We start from the raw sequence: 26,050 nt of genomic DNA, 5'->3' as shown, positions 1-26,050 counted from the left end.
GTGGTTAACTCCTAGTGGCCCCCCCGCCAGAACACCCCGATCAGCGCTCTCTGCCATTGGCTGAGTCGGTTGGCTGCTGATTTTTTTAGCATGCAGGTCCGACAGAAGACACTTCTGTCAGACAGACTGACATACACACGGGCCCAATGTCAGACTTTTGTTTTTGTAAAAAAAGACAGTGGAAGCCCCTTACGTGTACAGTTTATTAGAAGAGAAGGTCTAAACAAGCTTTTATTGTAGAGGATTTCTGCTGTTTGGATAGCACACTGCATTCCTTATGCATGGTTGCCTACAAAAATAGAAGTCTGGGTTGCTTTTGTATTAGTGTCACAACTTTAGATACAACACGACTGATTCTCAATCTTGGATCCCTACACTTAAAACTGCACTATAATATTTACAATAGGAGAAAAGGCATTTTCTTGGTGAGGATATACAGTGCCTTGGAAAAGTATTCACACCCCCTTGAAATTTTCCACATTTTGCAATCAAAAAACTTAAATGTATTTTATTGGGAATTTATGTGATTGTTAGTCTATCACATAAATTCCCAATAAAATACATTTAAGTTTTTGGTTGTAACATGACAAAATATGAAACATTTCAAGGGGTATGAATACTTTAAGGCACTGTATTTAAAGTGTTAGTTCACCTTTACAGAGAAACTGTAAAACATGTCATAATACTGGACCCCCTCCCCAATGTACTTACCATTGGCGATCATCAGCTGTCAGGACGCCTGCACCCGCTCCACTGATCCAGAAGCCCTGACAGCTGCAGATCGCCAGCATTAAGTACAGCAGGGACCAGGGTGGGATGGGGAGGGGGTCCAGTGTTAGGTTGTCTTTACAGATTTTCTATAAAGGTGAACTTTAACTTGCTTTGTTGTCCAAGACTTTACCCTGTCAGGACTGCAGAGTGGGTGGAGTTGGGAATCCTTGGTTTTTAGAATCAAAGATTGGATGTTCTCAGAACACAAGGTTACTGGAACCCTGAGGACACTGCACTAAATACCATTCAGGGATGAAAAACAAAATACGCACACAGAAAATAGGCGGTGCCCTCTGCATTTCCAGCTAAAAGCTCAAGTGTGCCTAAAATGCATTGTAGATGACTACAATAATATTTTAGTGAGCTGGAACATGAGTCATAGGAAGATCAAACAGCAATGTAAAATTAGTGGGTGGAAGGAGCTCCTTCCTTATTGTTTAAACGTTTGAAGCTGTGCTGTACCAAGGAAAACAAAGTTATAATTAGCATATACACTTGTGTGCCCAGCAACACCAGCTTTTCAGCCACTGGATATTTTTAATACAAATACAAGCAAAGCCATGCCTTGTATAATTACAATAGTAACCACTGAGCTCAAACTATAACAAGAACGAGCCATGGCACTGTGACCCTAAAGAACGAGCAATGGCACTGTGCCCCTCCACATATCACTTGAAGATTGGGATACTCATCATGTTTGGGTCATGGACCACCACTTCCTGCCCATGTAAAAATAGACAAAATGTAGCCATTTATTATGTAAAATTTTACCAGCCATTAGCCTCTTGTAACTTACTGTACTGCAGGACCAAGACAAGGAGACAACGGACCGTACTGTAGTGCTCATGTGCCAACAAGGAACATGTTGACAGTATGAGAGACCTGAATGACACTCAGTCTCCTGATGCTCCATCACTGGTTGGGTAAGGACAAACCTGCAATTGTCTTTGTACATTTCAGCAGTTTATTTGTTTGCTTGGGGTTCAGTTTTAAAGATGCCTACAGACACTAGATCAGTGGTCATCAACCCTGCCCTACAGGGCCCACTAACAGGCCAGGTTTGCAAGATAACTGAAATACATCACAGATGATATCATTTGCTGCTCAGTGATTGCAGTATTCTAGAATGCATCTCCCCAAGGTAATACATAAAACCTGGCCTGTTAGTGGGCCCTGAAGGGCAGGGTTGATGACCACTGCACTAGATGACCAAAAGTGTAATCAAGATCCAGCTTCCAAGAGATCTTTTGTATAAAAGGGCTTTCCACGAATCCGCCATTGTCGTGTCTTGAAGGGAAGAGATAGTGATCAGAGGGGTTTAAAAAAAACAAAAAAAAAATGTATGTACAGTGCCTTGCGAAAGTATTCGGCCCTCTTGAACTTTGCGACCTTTTGCCATATTTCAGGCTTCAAACATAAAGATATAAAACTGTAATTTGTTTTGAAGAATCAACAAGTGGGACACAATCATGAAGTAGAACAAAATTTATTGGATATTTCAAACTTTAACAAATAAAAAAACGGAAAAATTGGGTGTGCAAAATTATTCAGCCCCTTTACTTTCAGCGCAGCAAACTCTCTCCAGAAGTTCAGTGAGGATCTCTGAATGATCCAATGTTGAACGAAATGACTAATGATGATAAATAGAATCCACCTGTGTGTAATCAAGTCTCTGTATAAATACACCTGCACTGTGATAGTCTCAGAGGTCCGTTTAAAGCGCAGAGAGCATCATGAAGAACAAGGAACACACCAGGCAGGTCCGAGATACTGTTGTGGAGAAGTTTAAAGCCGGATTTGGATACAAAAAGATTTCCCAAGCTTTAAACATCCCAAGGAGCACTGTGCAAGCGATTAATATTGAAATGGAAGGAGGATCAGAACACTGCAAATCTACGAAGACCTGGCCGTCCCTCTAAACTTTCAGCTCATACAAGGAGAAGACTGATCAGAGATGCAGCCAAGAGGCCCATGATCACTCTGGATGAACTGCAGAGATCTACAGCTGAGGTGGGAGACTCTGTCCATAGGACAACAATCAGTCGTATACTGCACAAATCTGGCCTTTATGGAAGAGTGGCAAGAAGAAAGCCATTTCTTAAAGATATCCATAAAAAGTGTTGTTTAAGTTTGCCACAAGCTACCTGGGAGACACACCAAACATGTGGAAGAAGGTGTTCTGGTCAGATGAAACCAAAATCGAACTTTTTGGCAACAATGCAAAACGTTATGTTTGGCAGAAAAGCAACACAGCTCATCACCCTGAACACACCATCCCCACTGTGAAACATGGTGGTGGCAACATCATGGTTTGGGCCTGCTTTTCTTCAGCAGGGACAGGGAAGATGGTTAAAAATGATGGGAAGATGGATGGAGCCAAATACAGGACCATTTTGGAAGAAAACCTGATGGAGTCTGCAAAAGACCTGAGACTGGGACGGAGATTTGTCTTCCAACAAGACAATGATCCAAAACAAAGCAAAATCTACAATGGAATGGTTCACAAATAAACATATCCAGGTGTTAGAATGGCCAAGTCAAAGTCCAGACCTGAATCCAATCGAGAATCTGTGGAAAGAACTGAAAACTGCTGTTCACAAACGCTCTCCATCCAACCTCACTGAGCTTGAGCGGTTTTGCAAGGAGGAATGGGCAGAAATGTCAGTCTCTCGATGTGCAAAACTGATAGAGACATACCCCAAGCGACTTACAGCTGTAATCGCAGCAAAAAGTGGCGCTACAAAGTATTAACTTAAGGGGGCTGAATAATTTTGCACGCCCAATTTTTCAGTTTTTTATTTGTTAAAAAAGTTTGAAATATCCAATAAATTTCGTTCCACTTCATGATTGTGTCCCACTTGTTGTTGATTCTTCAAAAAAAATTACAGTTTTATATCTTTATGTTTGAAGCCTGAAATGTGGCAAAAGGTCGCAAAGTTCAAGGGGGCCGAATACTTTCGCAAGGCACTGTATGTATGTATGTATGTATGTGTATATATATATATATATATATATATATATATATATATATATATATATATAAAAAAATCCAGCTTGGCTGATTCACTTTCCCATGGAGATGGCTGGACCTTGAGTTAAGGCTTGGCTGGATCAGACAAAATGTATTTAATATCTGAAGGCACCTTTAAAGCAGACCTTGAATCAAAATGCACATTGTGCTTATTGTTAAGATATCGGTCTCCCAATGCCCCGTCCGCCATGAATTTCATGTAAACACTGATTTGGGGGGGGGGGAATCTTAACATTTTCCTATTCTATGAATAACACAGGCTCTTTGAATGGAAGGGGCAGAGTGTTGATGGGGGAAGTAGAGGGATTTTCTTTCCTGCAACCCGTGGTTGCAGGAAAGAAAAAGATAAAAATAAAAATCACATAATCCATGGTCTACTCAACCTAGTTATTGAACCTTCTGTTTTTAGTTTTGGCTAAACTTTGTCTTTAATACAATTAGCTAATACAATTTTCATTGTTCGAGAGAGCATGCCAACTGTCTTGGCAGGAAGAGCACTAGACTAACGTAATTACTTTCTGTCCGTGCTATAGCCAAAAGATGGGTACAGAGCAGGCTTCCAGTGCCAGGAGGGTGTCAATAGATGTCCTTCTCTGCTCGCATGGCTGGCGCGCTCTGATCTTCACGTCCTTTGGGCTCGGCTGATCACAGAACAGGGGAACGGGCCAATCGCAGCAGCCTTAAACATGTGATCAGCTGATAATGGAAGTAATTTTTGGCTTCTGTTACAGGGACATTAGTCCCAATCTGTGCCCGCCAGTGCCAACCATGCCCACCAGTGTGGCCCACTAGCGCCACCCCATCAGTGAATTAGAAAAATTACATATTTGCTAAATTGTATAACAAAACGATAAAAAAGTTTTTTGTTTTTTTTAATTTTGTAAAAAATACAGTGTTTATTAAATACCACCAAAAGAAAGCTCTATTTGTGTGAAAAAAAATTATAGAAATGTAGTTTGGGTACAGTATTACATGACCGTACAATTGGCATTCAAAGTGCAACAGCACTGAAAGCTGGCCTGGGCAGGAAGGGGGTGAAAGTGCCCTGTAAGCAAGTGGTTAGAGCTGAAGTTTATACTGCTTATATATTGCCTAATCTAAAATGCTAAATAGGATGCTTAAATAAAACTTTATTTTTTTTTATAGTTCTTATTTTAAACCCAGTGATATCACTGGGTCTCTGTTTATACAATAAAGACATACCTGTATCATGGCTGGTGGGAGGCAGCATGGCTTCCTAAAAACATCAGAGCTACCCTGCCTCAGTACTGCTCTCCTTAGCCCTAATGCAAGCAGCAGGCTTACATAGGAGGAGCTTTGCAAATATCGAAGTACCTTCAGGCCCTGTACACACGATCGGACAAAACCGATGAAAACTGACTGAAGTTCAGTTTCATCGGTCCAAACCGACCGTGTGTGTGGGCCCCATCGGTCAGTTATCCTTCGGTCCAAAAATTTAGAACTTGCTTTAAAATTCAACCGATGGACGCCTAATCGATAGGTCAAAACCGATGGTTAGTACGCAAAAGCATTGGTTCAAAACCTGCGCATGCTCAGAATCAAGTCGACGCATGCTTGGAAGCATTGAACTTCATTTTTCTCTGCACATCGTTGTGTTTTTTACGTCACCGCGTTGGACTCGATCGGTTTTTTAACGGATGGTGTGTAGGCACATCAGACTATCAGTCTGCTTCATCGGTTAACCGATGAAAACGGTCCTTCGGACCGCTCTCATCGGATGGACTGACCGTGTGTACGCGGCCTCAGAGGTGGATGTCAGTCTGGTGGCATGGGGCTTTCTAGGCAGACTGCATTTGAATACAGATCACCCTGGGTAACACAAACACACGTGCTGTGCAGCCTAAATGGTTGAAAGAACTGAAATCCGATAAATGGAAGGGATAGGCCAGGGCCTGTAAGGCTGGGGAGAGAGGTGCTAGATTATGCTGGACATCCACCACCCAGGAAACGAGGCAGGCTCCGAGCTGTTGCATCTACTAATACCCACTATGAGAAGCTCGATGTGCAATGAACTTGGAATAAGTATTTTCAGTTCACGTCCGTTTTCAATAGTATTTAAGAGTAAAAATTATATATAAATAATACACAAAATCGATTTATATATTTTGGGAAAATCCTCTTCTTCCCCCCCCCCCCATCTCAGAGATGCAACAGTTAGGGCTCCTTTACACTTGCAGTTGGAGGCATAGTTTTACGGCCCAATTAAGCTGCGAAGGCAGCCAGACCGGGCTGTACACGTGCAATGCTACTCCACCTATTATTGCAGCAAAAATTATACCCCAACGCATAGGTGTGCACCCCAAAACACAGACATGTGTGTATATATATATATATATATATATATTAGTGCTGTCAAATGATTAAAATTTTTAATCGTGATTAATCGCATTAATGTCATAGTTAACTCACGATTAATCTATCTAATTTATGACGAATTTCCCCACAAATATCGCACAATTCTGCAAGTGATTATAATTTATGATCGCTGTTTTCTAGCTGATCTAAAACCATTTTTGACATAAAGGGACACTTTTGGACAATCTACAGTTTTCAGGCAGAAAGAATAGTTTTTATTTTATGAAAGTACATGTAGGACACTGGGCAGACCACTAGGGACAAGGGGGGGGGGGTGTATTTTTTACATACATTACTGTAATCTATAAGATTACAGTATACTGTGTGTATTGTGTTTGTTTACTTTTTTGAATTTGGTGCCGTTCTCCGCTCCCGTGCGTCGTAACGTCGCAGGGAACAGAGATTGGCCGCACACAGACACTGTGAATCGAGCGAGGAGGACCCGCCGAGCGAGGAGGACCCGCTCGATCACACAGCGGGGTGGCATCGCCGATCACACAGCGGGGTGGCATCGCTGGATCCAGGGACAAGGTGAGTAACTTGCCTGTGAATCCAGCGAGAAGGTAAGCCGCGCCGCTGCACACTCTGCACGTCCACCCCGAGCGCTCCCGCGTTAATCGTGCGATAAAAATATTGACGGCGTTAACATGGGTTTGCGTTAACGCCGTTAATATCGCGTTTAACGCACAGCCCTAATATATATATATATATATATATATATATATACACACACACACACACACACACACACACATACACACACACACACACCATACATTATAACACACTATAAATAAATGTAAACAATTTAAAATGTAGTAGGGTAGTGGATGGTGTCAGTAGGGCAGAGGTTGGCGTCAGTAGTTTTTTATTTTTATATTATTTTTTACAATTTTATTTATAAATTTTATTAAACTATTTTTTAGAAGCTTGGGTAAAATATCAGCAGGTGGAATCTGCGCTGCACAGGGTGATTAGGGTGTGCCCAGGCACACCCCCTGCGCACGCCTATGACCGGACGTTTATGACGGCAGTAGTTCAAGAGATTGCGGCTGCGTCACAACCACAAAGCAAATAGCCAGACTTGTATTTCCAGCACAATATTCCCATTAAAGAACCTGTACAACAGTCAAAAAAACAGGCATTCAAGAAGCAGCCGTATTACCTCTTGAATGCCTGTCAGCCACACCAGTACAGCTGAACAGCAATCCACTTCGGATCCCCTTTTCAGTCTAAGATCACACTTGTGCAGGTCCTGCATGCAGCATTTTTGCAGGCACAGCAGCCCATTCAAATGAATGGGCTGCTGTACCGATAGTAAAAAGCTGCCGCATAGAATGGTATGGTGTTGTGGCACCATGCGATTTCACACACCTGTAAAGTGTCAAAAATAAATGCACATCTGAAAAAGAGTAGTGCTTCGTGCCTGCGTGCAACTATGCATGGTTCCCCACCCTCACAGATGAAGCAAGCCTCAGAGAGCAATGCAGGTATAAGCGCGAAAAGTAACGAGAATCTACTCTCCCCCTCCCACGTACCCTTATGTTTACCCAGCTGAATCAATCCCCATGTCCTGCCTTGTTGCTGAGATGCAAAAATTGTTGGTTTTCACTCCTGTAATGCTGGGAGTGAGCGTACAATGGTTTTCGCATCCTAGCAACAAGGCGGGATGTGGAGATTGCTTCAAATTAATACACATTTTACAAAGCTGCACAGTTTTTAGTGCCTACTGGGGCCCCTTAACGGCATAAACCATTTTCTAGAAAAAGGTGAACTTGGCTTTAAATGGTGTTAGCAGGCGTTTGGGTTTAATTTGTTTATCAAGCCCACCTAAACCTAAAATAGACACCCCAAGACAGGAAGGGCGTTACTGGCATACAACAAGCTTTTTTGGATAGTCGTTCTACCAAGATACAGGGAGGGAGATTCCCCAGTAAAATTAGGAATCAGCAAACAGTAATGTAATAACAGGATTCAGCTTTAGGTATGACTATTGCATATCCTGGTATCTGCAGTGATTATTGTGGTCATCATTTATAGCTTCAAGCCCCCCAGAGGTGGCAGGAAACCTCTTCGCGATCGCGTCGGGCCTCGCCGGACGGTAATTGAGGCCTTCTGCAGGCCTATGCTTCCTTCTATGATCTGGCACCATCTTGTGGTGACTGTTGGCGTGACAAGACTAATGGAGCTTCCTCTGTGTTTTCACTGCCATCTCCTTCCCTCTAATTGGAACCCCCAAACATTATATATATTTTTTATTCTAACACCCTAGAAAATAAAATGGCGGACGTTGCAATACTTTGTCACACCGTATTTGTGCAGCAGTCTTACAAGCGCACTTTTTTAATTAAAAAATAAGACAACAGTAAAGTTAGCCCAATTTTTTATATTGGGAAAGATAATGTTACGCCGAGTAAATTGATACCCAACATGTCACGCTTCAAAATGGCGTCCGCTCGTGGAATGGCGACAAACCTCCATGCCACCATAGAAGTAAGGGAATATCCATACATCGTGTAATGCCACTTTATTGGAATTGAACAACAAACTATCCCCAAGGTGCTTACATTTGGTAACCAAAACAATTTTGTAAATATTCAGCCCCCAGCTCTTTCCAACATAATGGTGTGCTCCCAATTGGTAGAAGTGACATCGTGGGTGTAGCCCCTGCCAGCACGTTTCGTCTGCTGCACAACTTCAGGGATATTTAATGCACATTTTTTTTTTTTCATCAGAAGCACAGACTTTCTCCAATTCTGTTTATCACAGGTTAACTTTAATTTCTTGGGGGTAAAAGGAAAATGAATAGACTGAGACAACACAAAGCAATAATATACATTAGCCGCCCAAGAAAAATAAAGTAGGTTAAATTGATACTAAACACAGGCTGTTTAATTGAAAAATAAAATAAAATTACATTTTCATAATCCTATATACAGCTGCGATATGACCAAGCTCTGTCCTAGTCCATTTGCAGTGAAACATTGATGGGGCGAGCTTCTAGCCCTTTGCTGCTTGTCATATGTTAAAAAAAATCAGTCTTTGAAATACATAATATCAAATGTTTTAAATTGTAATACAAATATGTATTTGAACTTCATTATTTTGTGCAAAAACATGGTAGGGGTGGGGGAAAGGGGTTCTGTCAATCACAGCCTGTTTCACGCCCCCTCCAACCTGTCTCTATTTTTTCTATGTGCTTATAATTACAGGGAGGTGCTGTCTCCATCAATCAAATGTGAACTCTTGTGCCCATCAGTGCAGCCTCATCACTGAAGGAGAAAACTTACGTCTTTACAAAATTTTATAACAAACAGAACATTTTTTTTAAATTTTGTTTGATCAAATACAACCAAAAGAAAGCTCTATTTGTGGGAACAAAATTATAAAAATTTAGATTGGGTTCAGTGTAGCATGACTGCGCAAATGTCAGTTAAAAAGCGACAGCGCTGTACCGGACCACGCTATCTGGCTCAATCAGGGGGTAAGGTACTTGTCAGATGTTTACCATGGTACCATTCTAAAATCATTCCAACAACTTAAGGACGAGTTCGCTCTCCCTAACTCTATGCACTTTCGTTACCTCCAGCTCCGCCATGCTCTCCAGACGCAATTCCGGGATGCCCCCCTAACTTAGAACAATTGGATATTTTTCTTATTATAAAGGGACGAGACACCCGTAAACTTATCTCAGTATTTTATGACTCCCTTATTCGTCCTGTTGCAGCGACTCTGGCTTATAGGGTGAAAGATAGGTGGTCTGGGGGTGTGGGCGGACTGGAGGATGACGAATGGTAAGATGCACTTGATGCCTGTAAAAAGGTGTCTACCAGGTTGTCCGACCGCCTCACGCAACTTTACATATTACACCGTTCATACCTGACTCCTATCCAGCTTGCCAAATACAAACCTAATTACAGTCCACTATGCCCCAGATGCAACAGCCCCTCCAGTACGTTCTTTCATCTGTTGTGGTTGTGCCCAGCAAAACAAGACTACTGGACTCATGTTGTTAGGTTCATTCATGATGCGACCGCATACGTGAGTAGAGCGCCGGCATATGAAAGTGGTGTTCAAACCACACATGTGAGGTATCGCCACGATTGGTAGAGCGAGAGAAATAATTCTAGCTCTAGACCTCCTCTGTAACTCAAAACATGCAACCTGTAGAATTTTTTTAAACGTCGCCTATGGAGATTTTAAAGGGTAAAAGTTTGTCGCCATTCCAAGAGCGGACAATTTTGAAGCGTGACATGTTGGGTATCAATTTACTCTGGGTAACATTATCTTTCACAATATAACCAAAAATTGGGCTAACTTTGTCTTATTTTTTTTATTTTCTTAAAGCGGTAGTTCGGCGGGATGTGGGTTTTTTTTTTTTTAAATAATGTGCAGCCCTTACCTTTCCTCCTTCCCTAACAGGGTGTCCCACACGTCCAGCCGTCCGATGCGCTCTTTTTCGGAAAAAGATCAGTTTGATTTTGCTGCGATGGACGTTTCCATCTTGCCTGTGGGCATACTGAAGCCGACAGGGTCTTCTTCCGGGATGTGCAGTGTTGACGGCGAGCGTCGGCGTCAACACTGCATGGTTGCTATAACAACGGCTGGCGTCTGAAGTTCACGCCCCGTTGTATTAGGAGATTTCCGTGATTACGAGGAGATGTCGCGCGATTACAGCTGAGCGCGTCGACAGAGGAGTTACAGAAATGTGAGTGGCAGGACGGGGGAGAATGGATTGACACGCCCATTCCCCGCGGGAGGACATGATTGACAGGTGGGACGATCGACCAGGAAACAGGTAAGGAGCGCATAAAAAAAAAAAAAAAAAATTTCGCCGGGTCTATGTTCTTTAAAAACAGTGCTAGTGGTCACAAGTTGTCAAACAGGGTGAACTACCGCTTTAAGTGTATTTTTACCCAAAAAAGTGCGCTTGTAAGACCGATGCGCAAACACGGTGTGACAGAAAGTATTGCAATGACTCCATGTTATTCTCTAGGGTGTTAGAATAAAAAATATATACAATGTTTGGGGGGTTCTAATTAGAGGGAAGGTGATGGCAGTGAAAACATTGAAAAACACATTAAAACTCATGTTTTACTTGTAATGCCAAACGGCCAGCAAAAGATGGTGCCAGATCACAGAAGGAAGCTTAGGCCTGCAGAAGGCCGCGGCCTCAATTACCGGCGGGCGTGGGACCACCGCGATTGGGCGGCAGGGGAGCGCACGGAGACACAGGATCCTATGTCCCCGTGCGCCCCCACCGCGCAATTGCGGCGGGCCCGCCGGTAATTGAGGCCGCGGCTTTGCGGCCTTCTGCAGGCCTAAGCTTCCCCGGGCGCCAGGTCACAATTGCGACCGGGCGCCCGGATTTTGTCGAGGCCTGGCATAATTCATTGCATCTCACCATGTCGTAGCCAACAGAACCCAATGTCACTTTTCAATAAAGTTTGCACAAAAAAGTAAAGTAGTAAACCATACGACGTGCTGCAAGTGGCAGTATGGTAGTTCACACTGCTGGTGTGGACAGGCCTTGAAGACAACGCGGCAGAAGGTCAGGCAGCTGACAGAGCAAAAACTGTCAGACTTCAGATGACCTCCAAACTGTAACCGAATTCAACCCCCTCACCATCTCCGGGTTGTCTCTTGTAGACCAGTGTGTTACCCAACTAAAAAGATGGCAGGTGTCCAAAAGCCATTAGGAGTCTTTTGGACCCTCGATACCTCCTTTGCTCTTAGTCCAAGCAGCTTGGAGAAAGTCTTCTGCTGGGATTCTGACAACTGCGCTCTGCCTCAGGGAGAAGTTTAAATGTACGTTGACCATTTTCATGCTGCTCTGTACCCCGATTCTTTGTAGTTGTCTGGGGCGCATAGACGTGACAAGGGAGTCTGTGGACCACTATGGAGAACAGGAAGAAAGAGCAGGCCTTGCAGAGGCTGGGTCAATGCCAAAGGCAGCCAGGCTCACACACCAAAAAAAAGGTCTAGGGGAGGACACGGTAGGTCATTACTATTATGGGTAGCCTTACTGGCCAACAGGAAAATGCAGGTGGTGGTGTGAACAGCACTCATCAGAAGTGTCAAAACTGTTGACGGATTTGACACACGCAAAAAAAAATCATCACCATTTGTTGCCAGCATAGTAGCGCCTTAAGGCTTTACAACCACTTTAATTTATATAAGCCCTGTAGTAAGACCAATATGACAGCTGCCCCCTCATTCTAAAAACGGTAGTTACCAGGCTATTGTGCCGATCCAGCGCCTTCAGCAAGTTCTGAGTTACTGACCTGGAACAAGTATGGAAATGAGGAATTCTGACTTCACTGCGGCTTTTCTTGCTGCACACTTGTTCTGGTTCAGTAACTCTGAAATACTGAATCCAGAGATAGCCAGACAACTAACATTCCTAGAAGGTCTGTCTTGGCAGTCGCACTATTCCCCTCAGCATAGTTTTCTTTTACGTTCTGCTTCAACAAACATTGTTTGAGAAATATGGAAGCCACCTCTGCTTCCATTCCTTTAAAAATGCAAATTGCTTGGATTTTTTTTTTATCAATATTTTTAACCACTTCCATACCAGGCACTTACGCACCTTCCCGCCCAAGCCAATTTTCAGCTTTCAGCACTGTCGCACTTTGAATGGCAATTGCGCGGTCATGCTACACTGTACCCAAACAAAATTGGCGTCCTTTTTTCCCCCACAAATAGAGCTTTCTTTTGGTGGTATTTGATCACCTCTGCGATTTTTTTTTGCGCAACAACTAAAAAAAATTTTGAAAAAAAAATGACGTTTTTATTTTTTTTTGTAAATTTTTTTGTAAATAAGTACGTTTTCTCTTTCAATTACGGGCACTGATGAGATGGCACTGATGGACATCGATGAGGTAGTACTGACGGGCACAGATAAGGTGGCACTGATTGGCGGCGCTGGTAGTTGGCACTGATGGGCACACATAGGCGGCACTGATGGGCACACATAGGCGGCACTGATGGGCACACATAGGCGGCACTGATGGGCACTCGTGGGGTGGCACTGATGGGCACTCGTGGGGTGGCACTGATGGACCCATGTTGCCAGTCAGTGCCCATTTGTGGGCACTGATTGGCATCTTTTTTTTTTTAATGCTTTTTTTTTTTCAGACTTTTTTTTTAGTTTTCCCTTCCCTGGTGGTCCAGGGTGGGCTTCCCTGGTGGTCCAGTGTGGCGATCCGAGGGGGGCTGCGCTGATAAACAGTCAGCGCGAACCCCCCCCCTGTCAGGAGAGCCGCCGATCGTCTCTCCTTTACTCGCGTCTGTCAGACGCGAGTGAGGAAGAGCCAGCAACGGCTCTTCCTGTTTACATCGTGATCAGCCGTGATTGGACACGGCTGATCACGTGGTAAAGAGTCTCCGTGAGAGACTCTTTACCGAAATCGGTGTTGCGGGGTGTCAGACTGACACCCTGCAACAACGATCGCCACGATGCGTGCCCCCGGGGGCGCGCAGCGGCTCAGAATCCTGAGGACGTCATATGACGCCCAGTCAGGATTCTACAACCACTTTGCCGACGTCAATAACAAGTGCGGTACTGAAATCAAAGCATCAGTCTGGCAGCCAGAAGTTTCAGGAAAAGGTCTATAATGGCCGTTCACATCATTCTTGTATAACAACTATTTATTATGGATATCTGTTATAACGTGTGTACAATCAGGCAGTTTTGAAGAGCAACAAATACAGAAATGCAGATTACTTCTGACCCAACTCGCAAGTCATGGAATAAGTTTAAGACAAAGCACGTAAAGTGTATGTAAACCCACTCTCATCCTTTCTAAACGACTGCTGCTGATCTATAAGGATATAGATGCCTCCCCTCTGTCTGTTATAAGAACTGAAAAACTGCAGATTCTGTGGGTGGATCGGTTGTCTGGAGCTCAGTGGGTGGAGTTGTGATGTCAGTAGACTCCCCGCCCACCTTTACACTCCCCTTGTCAACATCCATTTTCTCCTGTGTATTCCTTACACTAAATTCTGCTAGGATCACCAACATCCAGTCAAAATCCAGAAAAGTAACCACATGAATTCAGAAAAGGAGTGGGGGTGAGAATTAAAAAAATAATGCCCGTCTCAGGCTAGTGCATGAGATATGTAAATAACCTGTCACTCACAGCAAGGGGGAAGAACAGACAAAAGTTTTCTCCCGATTTATTTGTTCAGTGAAATAAACAGACAAAGAGGATTGCTCAGAGCTGGATTAACTCTTTGTGGCAAGACTGGGCACAGATCATAGTAAATCTTTTACTCTACATTGTGACAGCAAGAAAAAAAAAATTTGGGTTTACATCCACTTTAATAAGGGCGCCAATACAAATATTTCATAAGCACTTTTGGACAGACAGGAGTAAATACTTCTGCCAAGATTTGTTGTCCATTACAATGATGGGGGAGTCATTGTTTTGTTGCAGTTTCTGTCTCTAACGGAAAGATTTACCCTCATTTCCTGCCCTGACAGGATCCATCCCTCTCTCTCTAAAGCCTCGTACACACGATCAATCCATCCGATGAGAACGGTCTGAAGGACCATTGTCATAGGTTAACCGGTGAAGCCGACTGATGGTCCGTCGCACCTACACACCATCGGTTATAAAACTGATCGTGTCAGAATGCGGTGATGTAAAACACAACGACGTGCTGGAAAAAAAACGAAGTTCAATGCTTCCAAGCTCGCGTCGACTGTATTCTGAGCATGCGTGGATTTTTAACCGATGGTCGTGCCTAACAATCGGTTTTGACCCATCGGTTACATTTTAAAGCAAGTTGGCTTTTTTTTTAACCTATGGTTAAATAACCTATGGGGCCCACATACGGTTTTGACCAATGACGATCGGTTTTGACCGATGAAAACGGTCCTTCAGACCGTTGTCCTCTGGTTAACCGATCCGTGTGTACGAGGCCTAACACACCTTAAACCAAAAGATCAAACTCTAAAGCTAAACTCTGCAACCAGCTCTACCAACTGACAAGTCAGTCGCTCCCTTATTGCCTTATTCTCACAGGCTTTCCCTTATTAAGCCATTCCTCTTCAGCTACTCATTGGGTCGCAGGGTCTCCGATATTGTGTCTAACACAGGACCAGTGGTCCTGCCTGTGATTGATTTGGAAGGCCTGTCTACAAAGCAGGAACGTTGAAGACAGGATAAGAGAGATGTCTAATGATAAAACAAGGCATTAGCCTAGTATGGTATAGCTACTTATTTGTTTTCCCCTAGAGGAAACAAGCAATTAACCACTGAAAGTCCAAATACCTCAAGAGACAGAATGTTAATTGTCTGAATAGTGACTTCACCATAAGTTTGAGCTCTGCATGTCCCCCGTTTTGCAACGCAATGAACATAGAAAATCAAGCACGTGATTTACTTTAAAGTATAGCTAAAGCCAAATGGAGTAGGAAGTGTTGAACCCCTATCCCTGTATATTGCTGTCTATGTCCCTAGTAGGAATATTTACCCCGTTTGTCCTGGGACAGAGATTGATGGGAAATCCTAAATTATACTTGTTCTGGTGACAAAATACCTATACTTAAAGGTCTATAGTGATATTAGAGCTGCACGATTAATAAATAATAATATGTTCAGTTGTAGCAAATCTTGAACCACTAGCCGGCCACCCACCGTCAAATGACGCCTGGGCGGTGCGGCTCTCATTCAATCAGTGCCCACAAGTGATGCCAGTCAGTGCTGCACATCAATGCTGCCTATCTGTGCCCACCAGTGCAGTATATTCATGCCTCATCGGTGCCACCTAATCAGCGCCCATCAGTGAAGGAGAAAAATTACTGACAAAAAACGAAGAGAAACGTATTTTTGAAAAATAACATTTGGGGGGGGGGGGGGGGGGGGGATTATTTTTTATTAAAACCTAGGAGTGATTAAGTACCAACAAAAGAAAGCTCTATTTGTGTGAAGAAAATGATAAAGATTTCACATGGTTACAGGGTAGAATGACCACGCAATTCTCATTCAAAGTGTGACAGCGTTGAAAGCTGAAAAATGGCCTGAGCAGGAAGGGGGTTTAAGTGCCCTGTATTGAGGTGGTTAAAATAGGAAAGTTATTCAGAATTGGGTCTTTATTCTAAGAAAAAAAAAAGTGATTTTCATTTTTTTCCAGAATTGTGCAGCTCTAAGTGATTGTAAATGATGAAGGTTTTTACCTTTCACCTTCAAGCACTACCTGAGCTTCATCGCAATCCAGCGATGTGCACGACAGCCCCAGCTCTCCCTCCTTGTTGGCTGAGGCAGCACTCCTGCTGCTGTAAATCATAGCCAATAAGGAGAGGAGGCGAGCCACGGCTGTATGAGTGAATGGACACCCAGAGTCACAGCTCGGTGCCCCATAGCAAGCTGCTTGGTCTAGGGGGCACTGGGAAGGAGGAAGGGGCCAGGAGTGGCGCCAGGGGACACGAGTAGAGGAGGATCTGTGTACAACCACTGCACAGAGCAGGCAAGTTATGACATGTTTGTTTTTTGTTGTCTTGTTTTTTTAAACAAGTCTTTACTATCACTTTAAGAGCCTATTCATATCAATAGTTTGACGAAAATTCTACTAAAAAAACATGCATGTAGCATTTCTGACAGTGCACTGCAGATTTGTTGGCAATATGCAATGGGATGTGCAACGCAGCACAACAGTGTAAATGGGCCATAATAAAAATGAAAGTTTTTATCTTCTATCCCTCAACTTAAAATTACTGAGTGCAGTACCTTAGCCTATAGAGCGGGGTTCTCTAAAGCTCATTTTTCTGTCTAAAAATCACACCCGATACACTTGACTCAAACATACTGAACTGCTGGAAAGTGACAGTTAGGGCTAATTTACACTTGGTTCAAAACTTTGTTAAAGCTCTCTGAACGCCAGGCAAATCCCCCGTCACTAAATACAATGGTTAGCTTACAGTCCTGTTTACACCTTGCTTTGTGCTTCGATGAGGCTTTGTGGGAATTCAAGCAAGCTTTGCCATAGACGTCTATAGAGGCTTTGAAGCACAACTAACGTGACATGGGTTATAATTTTTTAAGCAAAGCAAAAACAAGGTGTAAACAGGACTGCAAGCTAACCATTTTATTTAGGGACAGGAGCTTTGACTGGTGTTCAGAGAACTTTAACAAAGAGTGTCTGAAGCAAGTGTAAACTAGCCCTTAGGCTGCATTCACATCTAGACGGACGAAATCGCGGCGTTTTGTCGCCGCAAATCGTGGTAAAAATAGCGGCGTTTTGTACTGCGATTTGCGGCGACAAAACGCCGGTATTGTCCGCCTAGATGTGCCCCAAGATGACCCCCTCTATGGAGATGATTGCCATCTCCTAGCCGAACGCTCGAAGACGCCTGAAAAAAAGGTCCGGGACCTTTTTTCACGCGGCAGGCGACAGGCGTTCGGCGTGGAGATGTGAACCATCTCCATAGAGGGACATCTGTTTTCAGCCCTCTGGCGGCAGCGGCGTAGCGCTACAGGCGTAAAAACGCCTAGGTGTGAATGGGGTCTTAATGTGTGTTGAAGCAGAAGCAAGTGTAAAGAAGCCCTTACTGAACTTTACTGGTTGTTGTGGGGCTCTGAGCACAGTTTTTAAAGTGGAACTAAACCCATCGATTTAAGTTTCAGAAAACATTTAGATTCTCAGTACGTGTCGGGAATGCAACTGTCACATTGGTCGTTATTAGTATAACTTCTGACAAGCTCTCCGACAACTGTAATGAAACCAGCCTGAATTGTGTGCCAGGGTGGGTGCTATAAATAGATTAGCGGAGAGATGGTCAATTCACAGCACAGCTCTGCAAGTCTCTCCTAATTGGACAGGGGGCGTATGTCTTTCCTCCAATCAGCTGTCTCATAGTATATGGCAAGACTCCCCTCCCCCTGCTGAAACAGGAAGAGAAATTTCTAACAGGACATGCACCTTCTAAAACAGTATATAAAAGCTGAAGACTGCAGATATACAAATAAAACTTAAATAGGGAGATTTGTTTCATCCCTGTGTATCATTGGAGGCTGTTGACTGCACTGGATATATGTGAGAGTTTACATCCACTTTAAGTGTACTCCTAGAGCAGTGATGGAGAACCTTGGCACCCCAGATGTTTTCAAACTACATTTCCCATGATGCTCATCTCCACTGCTGAGTGCATGAGCATCATGGGAAATGTAGTTCCAAAACATCTGGGGTGCCAAGGTTTGCCATCACTGTCCTAGGGAATGCTTTCTAACTGTGTAGGGGATGGACTGACTGGAGGAAGAGAGACATCTGTGCTCTTGATTAGCAGGAACACAAGATCTGGCTGCTGAACCCGCCGATTGGCTCCCGCTGTGTCCAATCACAGCAGGAGCGGGCCTCTGGCGGCGAGCCCTCCCCAGACCCGGAAGACAAAAAAGGTACGTTTGTTTCGTGCAGCCGTGCCACAGTATATGAGTGGTGGGCAGTCCAGAAGCGTTTAAAGTGGAACTTTAATCATGCGAACGTAAGCCCATGCATGAGATACAGTGGGCAAGCATGCCCGTGGACCCAGCGGACTATGTACGCTAGCCACCCACGATCACAGTACAGAGAGGCAGAACGGGAGATCTGCCTATGTAAAGGCAAATCCCTGTTCTGACAGGGAACAGCGATCTCCGAGTTGTCTCAGTAAGGCCATCCCCTAGAGAACACATTTATTGATTGCCCCTAGTGTTAACCGCTTCCCTGCCAGTGTCATTTATACATTGATCAGTGCATTTTCATAGCACTGATCACTGCAATAATGTCACTGGCCCCAAAAAACTGCCACTTGGGGTCAGATTTGTCCACCGCAATTGTAGAGTACAATCTGCTGACAGCCTTATTAGGTGAAATTAAACCCTTCTTTCCTTTACAGCCAAGGAAGCTGCTTCACTTTGATCTGCAACTGCCATGGTGCGGCACATGTGATCAGTTAGGCCACCAGACATACGTTTTAAAACCTCTCCTGAACGATTTAAAGTGGTAGTAAACTCTGTACTACCACTTTCACTTACAGGCAAGCCTATAATAAGGCTTACCTGTAGGTATAAAGAATATCTCCTAAACCTGTACGGTTTAGGAGATATTCCCCTTGCAATGCGCCGCTGACTGCAGCGACGCATGCGCAGCGGGGATCTTCGGCTGAAGGCACGGCAGCCGCCGGACCTTGCCGGAAAGAAGTCTCCTGCGCGCATGCGCAGCAGGTTTACTACCGCTTTAACTTGACAGATAGTAACCAACGTTTAAAAACGTCAGTATTGCCGCGTTTACGTTTAGAGGCCTTTTTCTTCCTTCAAATAGTCAAAAATGTTATCCATTAAAATCGCCCGTGAACGAAACGCGGAAAAAGACGCGAGCTACCGCATTTACAAGCCGTTACAGGCATTTTAAAAGCCTCTGAACATCCGTCCTAAACGCTTTTCTTGCTTTCCAAAAAATGCTTTTAAACTCAACTGCCTATAAACGACCCGGAAAAAAAAAATGCTCAATTGTTTCTAAACGTCTGTTTACCAGCAGCAGTGTACATGAAGTCTTAGCAAGCTCAGCATTCCAGGAATGTAACCGATTTTTTAAATAGTTAAATTGACGGGTTTAGTTCCACTTTATGATTTACTGCTGTTCAGGGGCTCTGAGCTTCAGCAGAACGGCAGCCTCCAGCAAGAAGAAACAGGAGTAATGCTGGATACAATTTACAGTACACACCAATTGTAGTAGCATAATTAATGTGGAATGTATGTCCCTTGCGAAAGAACATTATTTATCAAGTTGTTATTGGTAAAGTTCCGCTTTAAGATACCTCTGAAAGCGAGTATTTTTTTTTTTAAACCTGTAAAAAGTGACAGCTATTTAACCTGACTGGTTGCTGAAAAGCCCTGAGTACAGTTTAACTACTTGCCGACCAGCCGCCGTCATTTTACGGCGGCAGGTCGGCTCCCCTGCGAGAGAGCCCGTAGCTATACGTCGGCTCTCGTGCAGGCCACTAGGGGCGCGTGCGCCCCCCACTCCCGTGCGTGGCGGGTTATGACCAAGGCTGGCCGGAACGCATAAGCCTCCTATCTTTCTGTACTGTACCTGCATTAATAAGGTTAGGACTAAGGCCGCGGGCCAAAATGCTTAAGCCTCCATCTTTCTCTACTCTACCTGCATTAAGAAAGACCATTATATTCGGCTAACGTGTTGCCAGCTTTACATCTTCATCTCATGCTGTGGTCGGGTGTAAAGGAAGACACCATTAGGCAGTGCACTGTGTACTCACCTCCCCCAGGGAATTTGTCTAGGCATTGCCCTTTTATGTTATGCAGTTAGTATAGGTGTTAGACTGGCCATACATTATACAATTTTATTATTCAATTTCCTTTAGATTTACTGTCAACTATGTAGTACAAGGGCCTTCCTTCTTGCATACAAATTGAAGGTTGCCTCATATTATATGGCTTTGGTAAATCTAAAGAAAAATTTGAAACAAGAAAATTGTATAAATGTACGTCCAGCCTTATGCCGCGTACAGACGGTCGTTTTTTGTGATGAAAAAAAAGACGTTTTAAAAAACGTCATTTAAAATGATAGTGTGTGGGCAAAACGTTGTTTTTTGTCTTCAAAAAAAAAATTGGAAAATGCCTGCATTTTTTATGTCGTTTTTCAAAACGTTGTTTTTTATGTCATAAAAAATGACCGTGTGTGGGCAAAACGACGTTTAAAATAACGTTTTTAAAACCGCGCATGCTCAGAAGCAAGTTAGGACGCGAGTTTGAATGGAACAGAGTGCCGTCGTATGTGCTGAACGTTACGCGCTTTGCTAGAGCTTTTGGAAAAAACGATGGTGTGTATGCTACGTCGTTTTTGAAAATGAAGTTTCAAAAACGTTGTTTTATTTCATGATTTAAAACGTTGTTTTTTTTCATCACAAAAAACGACCGTCTGTACGCGGCATTAGGAGGGGGAGTGGGGGCAGTTTTACGATTAGATAGTGTTATCCTGGAATTGCACTTTAAAATGCCACCAAGCCCACATCATCATGCAAAAAAAAAAAAAAAAAAACACCTGGTTGAGTCTATTGCTCTATCTCCACCTTCTGTCCATGTCCCCGATGCAGTTTGGGATTTTGAAGAACAGTGTTGACAGCTACTGCACATGTTCAGTTTTTAGTGAGTTTCTAAGCTGAGCATTTCCTCCCTATTACATCTGAGCAGCCCATGTGACTATAGAGTCACACATGTGGATTTATACACATGGGTAAATGACAGCCCACTCCCTCCATCCTCCATGTCCACTACCCAGCAAAACACAATAGGGCAGAACATTACATGAAGATTGTTGGAGGCTTCATCTCCCTCTTATTCTAAGACACAGGCTGGAGGGGCGTGACACAGCCTGTGATCGGCAGAAATACGACCACGCTATGTTATTTCCCCAAAATAATAAAGATTCTTTTTAAATATATATATTTTAACACCAATTTAAAACAGTTTATTGATATTTATTCTTTCTGGTAAGACTTTAAAGTGGGATTCCACCCGCAATTTTTTATTTTTCTTTAAGTCAGCAGCTACTAACACTGTAGCTGCTGACTTTTAATAAGGACACTTACCTGTCCTACTCGCCCGAGCTAGCTGATGCCCCCCCCCGATCCCTTGATCGATGCAGGTCCCGCGCCGCCATCCACACTAAGCCCCCATTCACACCTAGGCGTTTTGTCGCCTGTAGTGTGACGCCGCTGCCGCCAGAGGGATGAAAACACATTGCCCTCTATGGAGATGGTTCACATCTCCATGCCGAACGCCGGACGCTTGTCGCCTGAAAAAAGGTCCCGGACCTTTTTTTCAGGTGGCTTTCGGGAACCATCTCCATAGAGGGGCACATCTAGGCGGACAATCGCGGCGTTTTGTCGCCGCAAATCGCGGTACAAAACGCAGCTATTTGCCGCCGCAATTCGCGGGACAAATGCTGCGATTTAGTCCGCCTAGATGTGAATGGAGCCTTAGAGAAACAGGCAGTGAAGCCTTACGGCTTCACTGCCCGTTTCCTACTGCACATGCGCGAGTCTCGCGCCGACGTGTGAATGGACAGCTGCTCTCTGGGATTACACACAGTTCCCAGAAAGCAGCGCGCCCCATTCACTAGAAGAGGATGCAGAAGAAGACAGGCCGCGGTTACGGAAGAGGCAGATTACGGATTTCCGCATAGCAACAGGTATTTCGGGTGAGTATAAAAAAAAAAAAAGTTTGATTTTTTTTAGGATTGTTTGTGAAAAAAGATAAAAATTCTGTGTGGGACTCTACTTTAAAGGCATTGATATGCATTAAAGGGATTATAAAAGGCAGAAGTTATTTTTTTTTCTTTATGCATTAAGATAAAAAAGCCTTCTGTGTGCAGCAGCCCTCCTAATACGTATGTATCTGAGCCCCATCTCTGTCCACATGTCCCTCGGCCGTCCGGGACTCTCTCTCCAGATTGGCTGAGACGCAGCGGCGTCATTGGCTCCCGCTGCTGTCAAAGTCAGTTGGCCAATCAGGAGAGAGAGGGATGGGACATAACCGAAGCTCGGTGTCTGAATGGAAACACAGAGCTGCAGCTCCACTGTCCTCATAGCAAGCTGCTTGCTGTGTGGGCACTAAACAGGAGGGAGGAGCCAGGAGCACTGAAGAGGGACCTGACAAGAGGAGGATCTGAGCTGCTCTGTGCAAATCCCCTGCACAGAGCGGGCAAGTAAAACATGTTTGTTTTCTTAAACAAGACTTTACAAATCACTTTTAAGCGCAGTTCCGCCTGAAAAAAAAAAAAATAAAAGTCACCAGCTACACATACTGTAGCTGCTGACTTTTAATATAAGGACACTTAGCTGTCCAGGGAGCCTGCGATGTTGGCACCCGAAGCCGACCTGTCCCTCAGCTCTGGGTACAGGCATTGGCATCCTTACCAAGGAAAACAGGAAGTGAAGCCTTGCTCCTACTGCACATGTGCGAGTAGCGCTGCGCTTTCTGAATGGCCCCTGCTGTCTTCTGCGACCTGTGTCTCCCAGAAGAAAGCTGGGGGGGAGGGGCCGGACATTGCAGCGAAGAAAGTGGGAGTAGATAACTGGATATGACAGGTATCCGCCCCCCCTTGAAAAGGTACCACCCCCCTCCGGCGTATCAGGCCGGCCTCACACTCTATACCCCACCCCCCTCCTTTTCCTTCCTTTTTACTGGGCCCCGAGAACGTCACATCACACCTGTGCCAACCGGAGGGGTGGAGGAATCTGATCCGCGGAAGTTCTATTTCTGGGTGGAACTCCGTTTTAAGATAATAAACCTTCTGCCTTTAGAAGCACTTTAATATGTGACAGGAGCTGCACTCACTATCTGAATACTAGATCTAGAAAACAGGTATAATATAAGTAAGCATCCACGTATATGCAAATAATAAGAGTGTATGCTGTGCGTACGAGGATTGTGGGCATTATTGATTGAATATATATGGATGCCCACTTATATTATTTACCAATTGCAAAAAGAAAGCAACAAGTCTAGGAAATGCAAGCAAACTTTTGACCAACAGTCATGCACAATATGGTCCAGCAACAAGTCCCTGATAAAACTTCTAGCATCGTCACTGCCATGCAAGGAACAAGACATGGGGGTACACAGGGGAGGAATTGGGGGGGGCCCCCCCATGATAAAGTGCTATAGAGCCAATCAAGGATCAGGAGATCCATGGCTGAGAATAGATCCAGTGTAGGCCCTGTAGATGGAATGCTCCCACTCACAGGCAGTGATCCCCCCCTCCTCCCTGTGACAACGCCCTGGCCCAGTGATATGGAGCCCCCCAGCACCCCGGATCCCCCCTCTCTCTCGCCTTTTGACGCGGATGATCTGGTCCCTCATGGGTTTGATGTCCTGGAAGCTCTGCTGGTTGACCATGCTGTAGACCAGGATGAAGCCCTGGCCGTTCTTGATGTACAGATCCCGCATAGAAGCGAACTGCTCGGTGCCGGCCGTGTCCAGGATCTCCAGCACGGAGGGGGACGAGTCCACCTCGATCTCCTTGCGGTAGAAGTCTTCGATGGTCGGGTCGTACTTCTCGATGAAGGTGCCCGTCACGAACTGGACGGTCAGAGCCGACTTGCCGACCCCGCCGCTCCCCAAGACCACCACCTTGTACTCGCGCATCGTCCCCCTCCGCTCCCCGGCGGCATGCAGCAAGGCTCCTCACAGCTCGGCGCTACTACTCCTCCTCCGCCTCCTCCTTCGTCTTCGCCGCCGCCCCTCCGCAGCGGCGTCCCGAGGCATGGGAGAGAGGCCGGGCTGTATGGCCCGGTATTCGGCGGAGACCTACCCACCACTACGGAGGGGAGAGAAGCCTGGCCGCCCCCCTCCGGCGTATCGTGCCCGGCCTCACACTCTATTCCCCACCCCCCTCCTTTTCCTTCCTTCTCGCTGGGCCCCGGAACGTCACATCACACCTGTGCTAACCATTGGCTCTCGCGTCTATCGCCATGGCAACTGTCTGTCCTCCCGAAACCTGGGCGGAGACGACGTGTGACAGGACCAACCACCGCCTCCTCTCTCCGGGATGATGGGAAAAGAGGAGCGGACGGCGGCCAATCCCTGCAATCCGTTACGCACCAATCCGCGCCCGCGCCGCCTTTCACGTCATGTCGTCGCCCACCTTCTTGTGCATTTTGGGGGAGATGCAGGCAGATGATGTTTACTGAGGGGGAGGGGGAGAACTGAAGGGAATGGGCTTTTCACGACCCTACTCTGTAATAAGCACCCCCTGACTGTACATACCCTACAACACTTTACACCAAACATGGTGGACCTGGCTGCTCCATCATGGTGGACCTGGCTGCTCCATGATTGAAGGGGTCCTGCCATAGGTGTGTGCCAGGGCACACCTTAATCACTGTGTGTGGTGTCCATTCTCTCCCTGGCTGCTTCATTATTGGAGGGGTCCTGCCATAGGCGAGTGCCAGGGCACACCTTAATCACTGTGTGTGGTGCCCATTCCCCCTTGTTGGCCCCCCGCCCTGTAGTGAACTTCTGGCTTCCGTCCTCTCCTCTCCCTGGCTGATTCATGATTGGAGGGGTCCTGCCATAGGCGTGTGCCAGGGCACACCTTGATCACTGTGTGCGGTGCCCATTCCCCTTTGTTGGCCCCCCCTGCCCTGTAGTGAACTGCTGGTTTTCCTCCTCTCCCTGGCTGCTTCATGATTGGATGGGTCCTGCCATAGATGTGTGCCAGGGCACACCTTAATCACTGTGTGCGGTGCCCATTCCCCCTTGTTGGCCCCCCGCCCTGTAGTGCTGCTGGCTTCCCTCCTCTCCCTGGCTACTTCATGATTGGAGGGGCCCTGTCATAGGCGAGTGCCAGGGCACACCTTAATCACTTTGTGCGGTTCCCATTACCCCCTTACTGCCCAGGCTTCCGCCCTTGTTGGCCCCCTGCCCAGTAGTGCTGCTGGCTTCTCTCCTCTCCCTGGCTACTTCATGATTGAAGGGGTCCTGCCATAGGCTTGTGCCAAAGCACACCTTAACCCCTTCCTCAACCCCTAGTGTTAACCCCTTCCATGCCAGTCACATTTATACAGTAATTAGTGCATTTTTATAGCACTGATCGCTGTATAAATGTGAATGGTCCCAAAATTGTGTCAAAAGTGTCCGATACGTCCACCGCAATATCGCAGGCCTGACAAAAAAAACGCAGATCGCCACCATTACTAGTAAAAAATAAAAAACAAATCATAAATCTATCCCCTATTTTGTAGGCGCTATAACTTTTGCGCAAACCAATCAATATACGCTTATTGCGATTTTTTTTAAACAAAAATATGTAAAAGAATACGTATCGGCCTAAACCGAAAAATTATAACAAATTTTTTTTGTTTATAGC

At 45.1% G+C, this 26,050-nt stretch overlaps 1 protein-coding gene across 1 annotated transcript in view; it reads right to left on the bottom strand.

Moving 5' to 3' along the window:
* RAP2A (RAP2A, member of RAS oncogene family) overlaps positions 1-24,583 on the bottom strand; it is a 30,645-nt gene extending 6,062 nt beyond the window's left edge. The window contains exon 1 of the mRNA XM_040336124.1: positions 24,014-24,583. Coding sequence (XP_040192058.1) covers positions 24,014-24,327 — 314 coding nt within the window. The 5' untranslated portion in view covers positions 24,328-24,583. The remainder of the gene's footprint in view (positions 1-24,013) is intronic.
* Positions 24,584-26,050: the final 1,467 nt, after the last annotated feature.

Source organism: Rana temporaria, chromosome 2 (genome assembly GCF_905171775.1).
Source record: "Rana temporaria chromosome 2, aRanTem1.1, whole genome shotgun sequence".
Classification (NCBI taxonomy): Eukaryota; Metazoa; Chordata; class Amphibia; order Anura; family Ranidae; genus Rana; species Rana temporaria.
The sequence above is the reverse complement of the archived record's forward strand: the minus strand, read 5'-3'. Positions and strand labels throughout refer to the sequence as shown.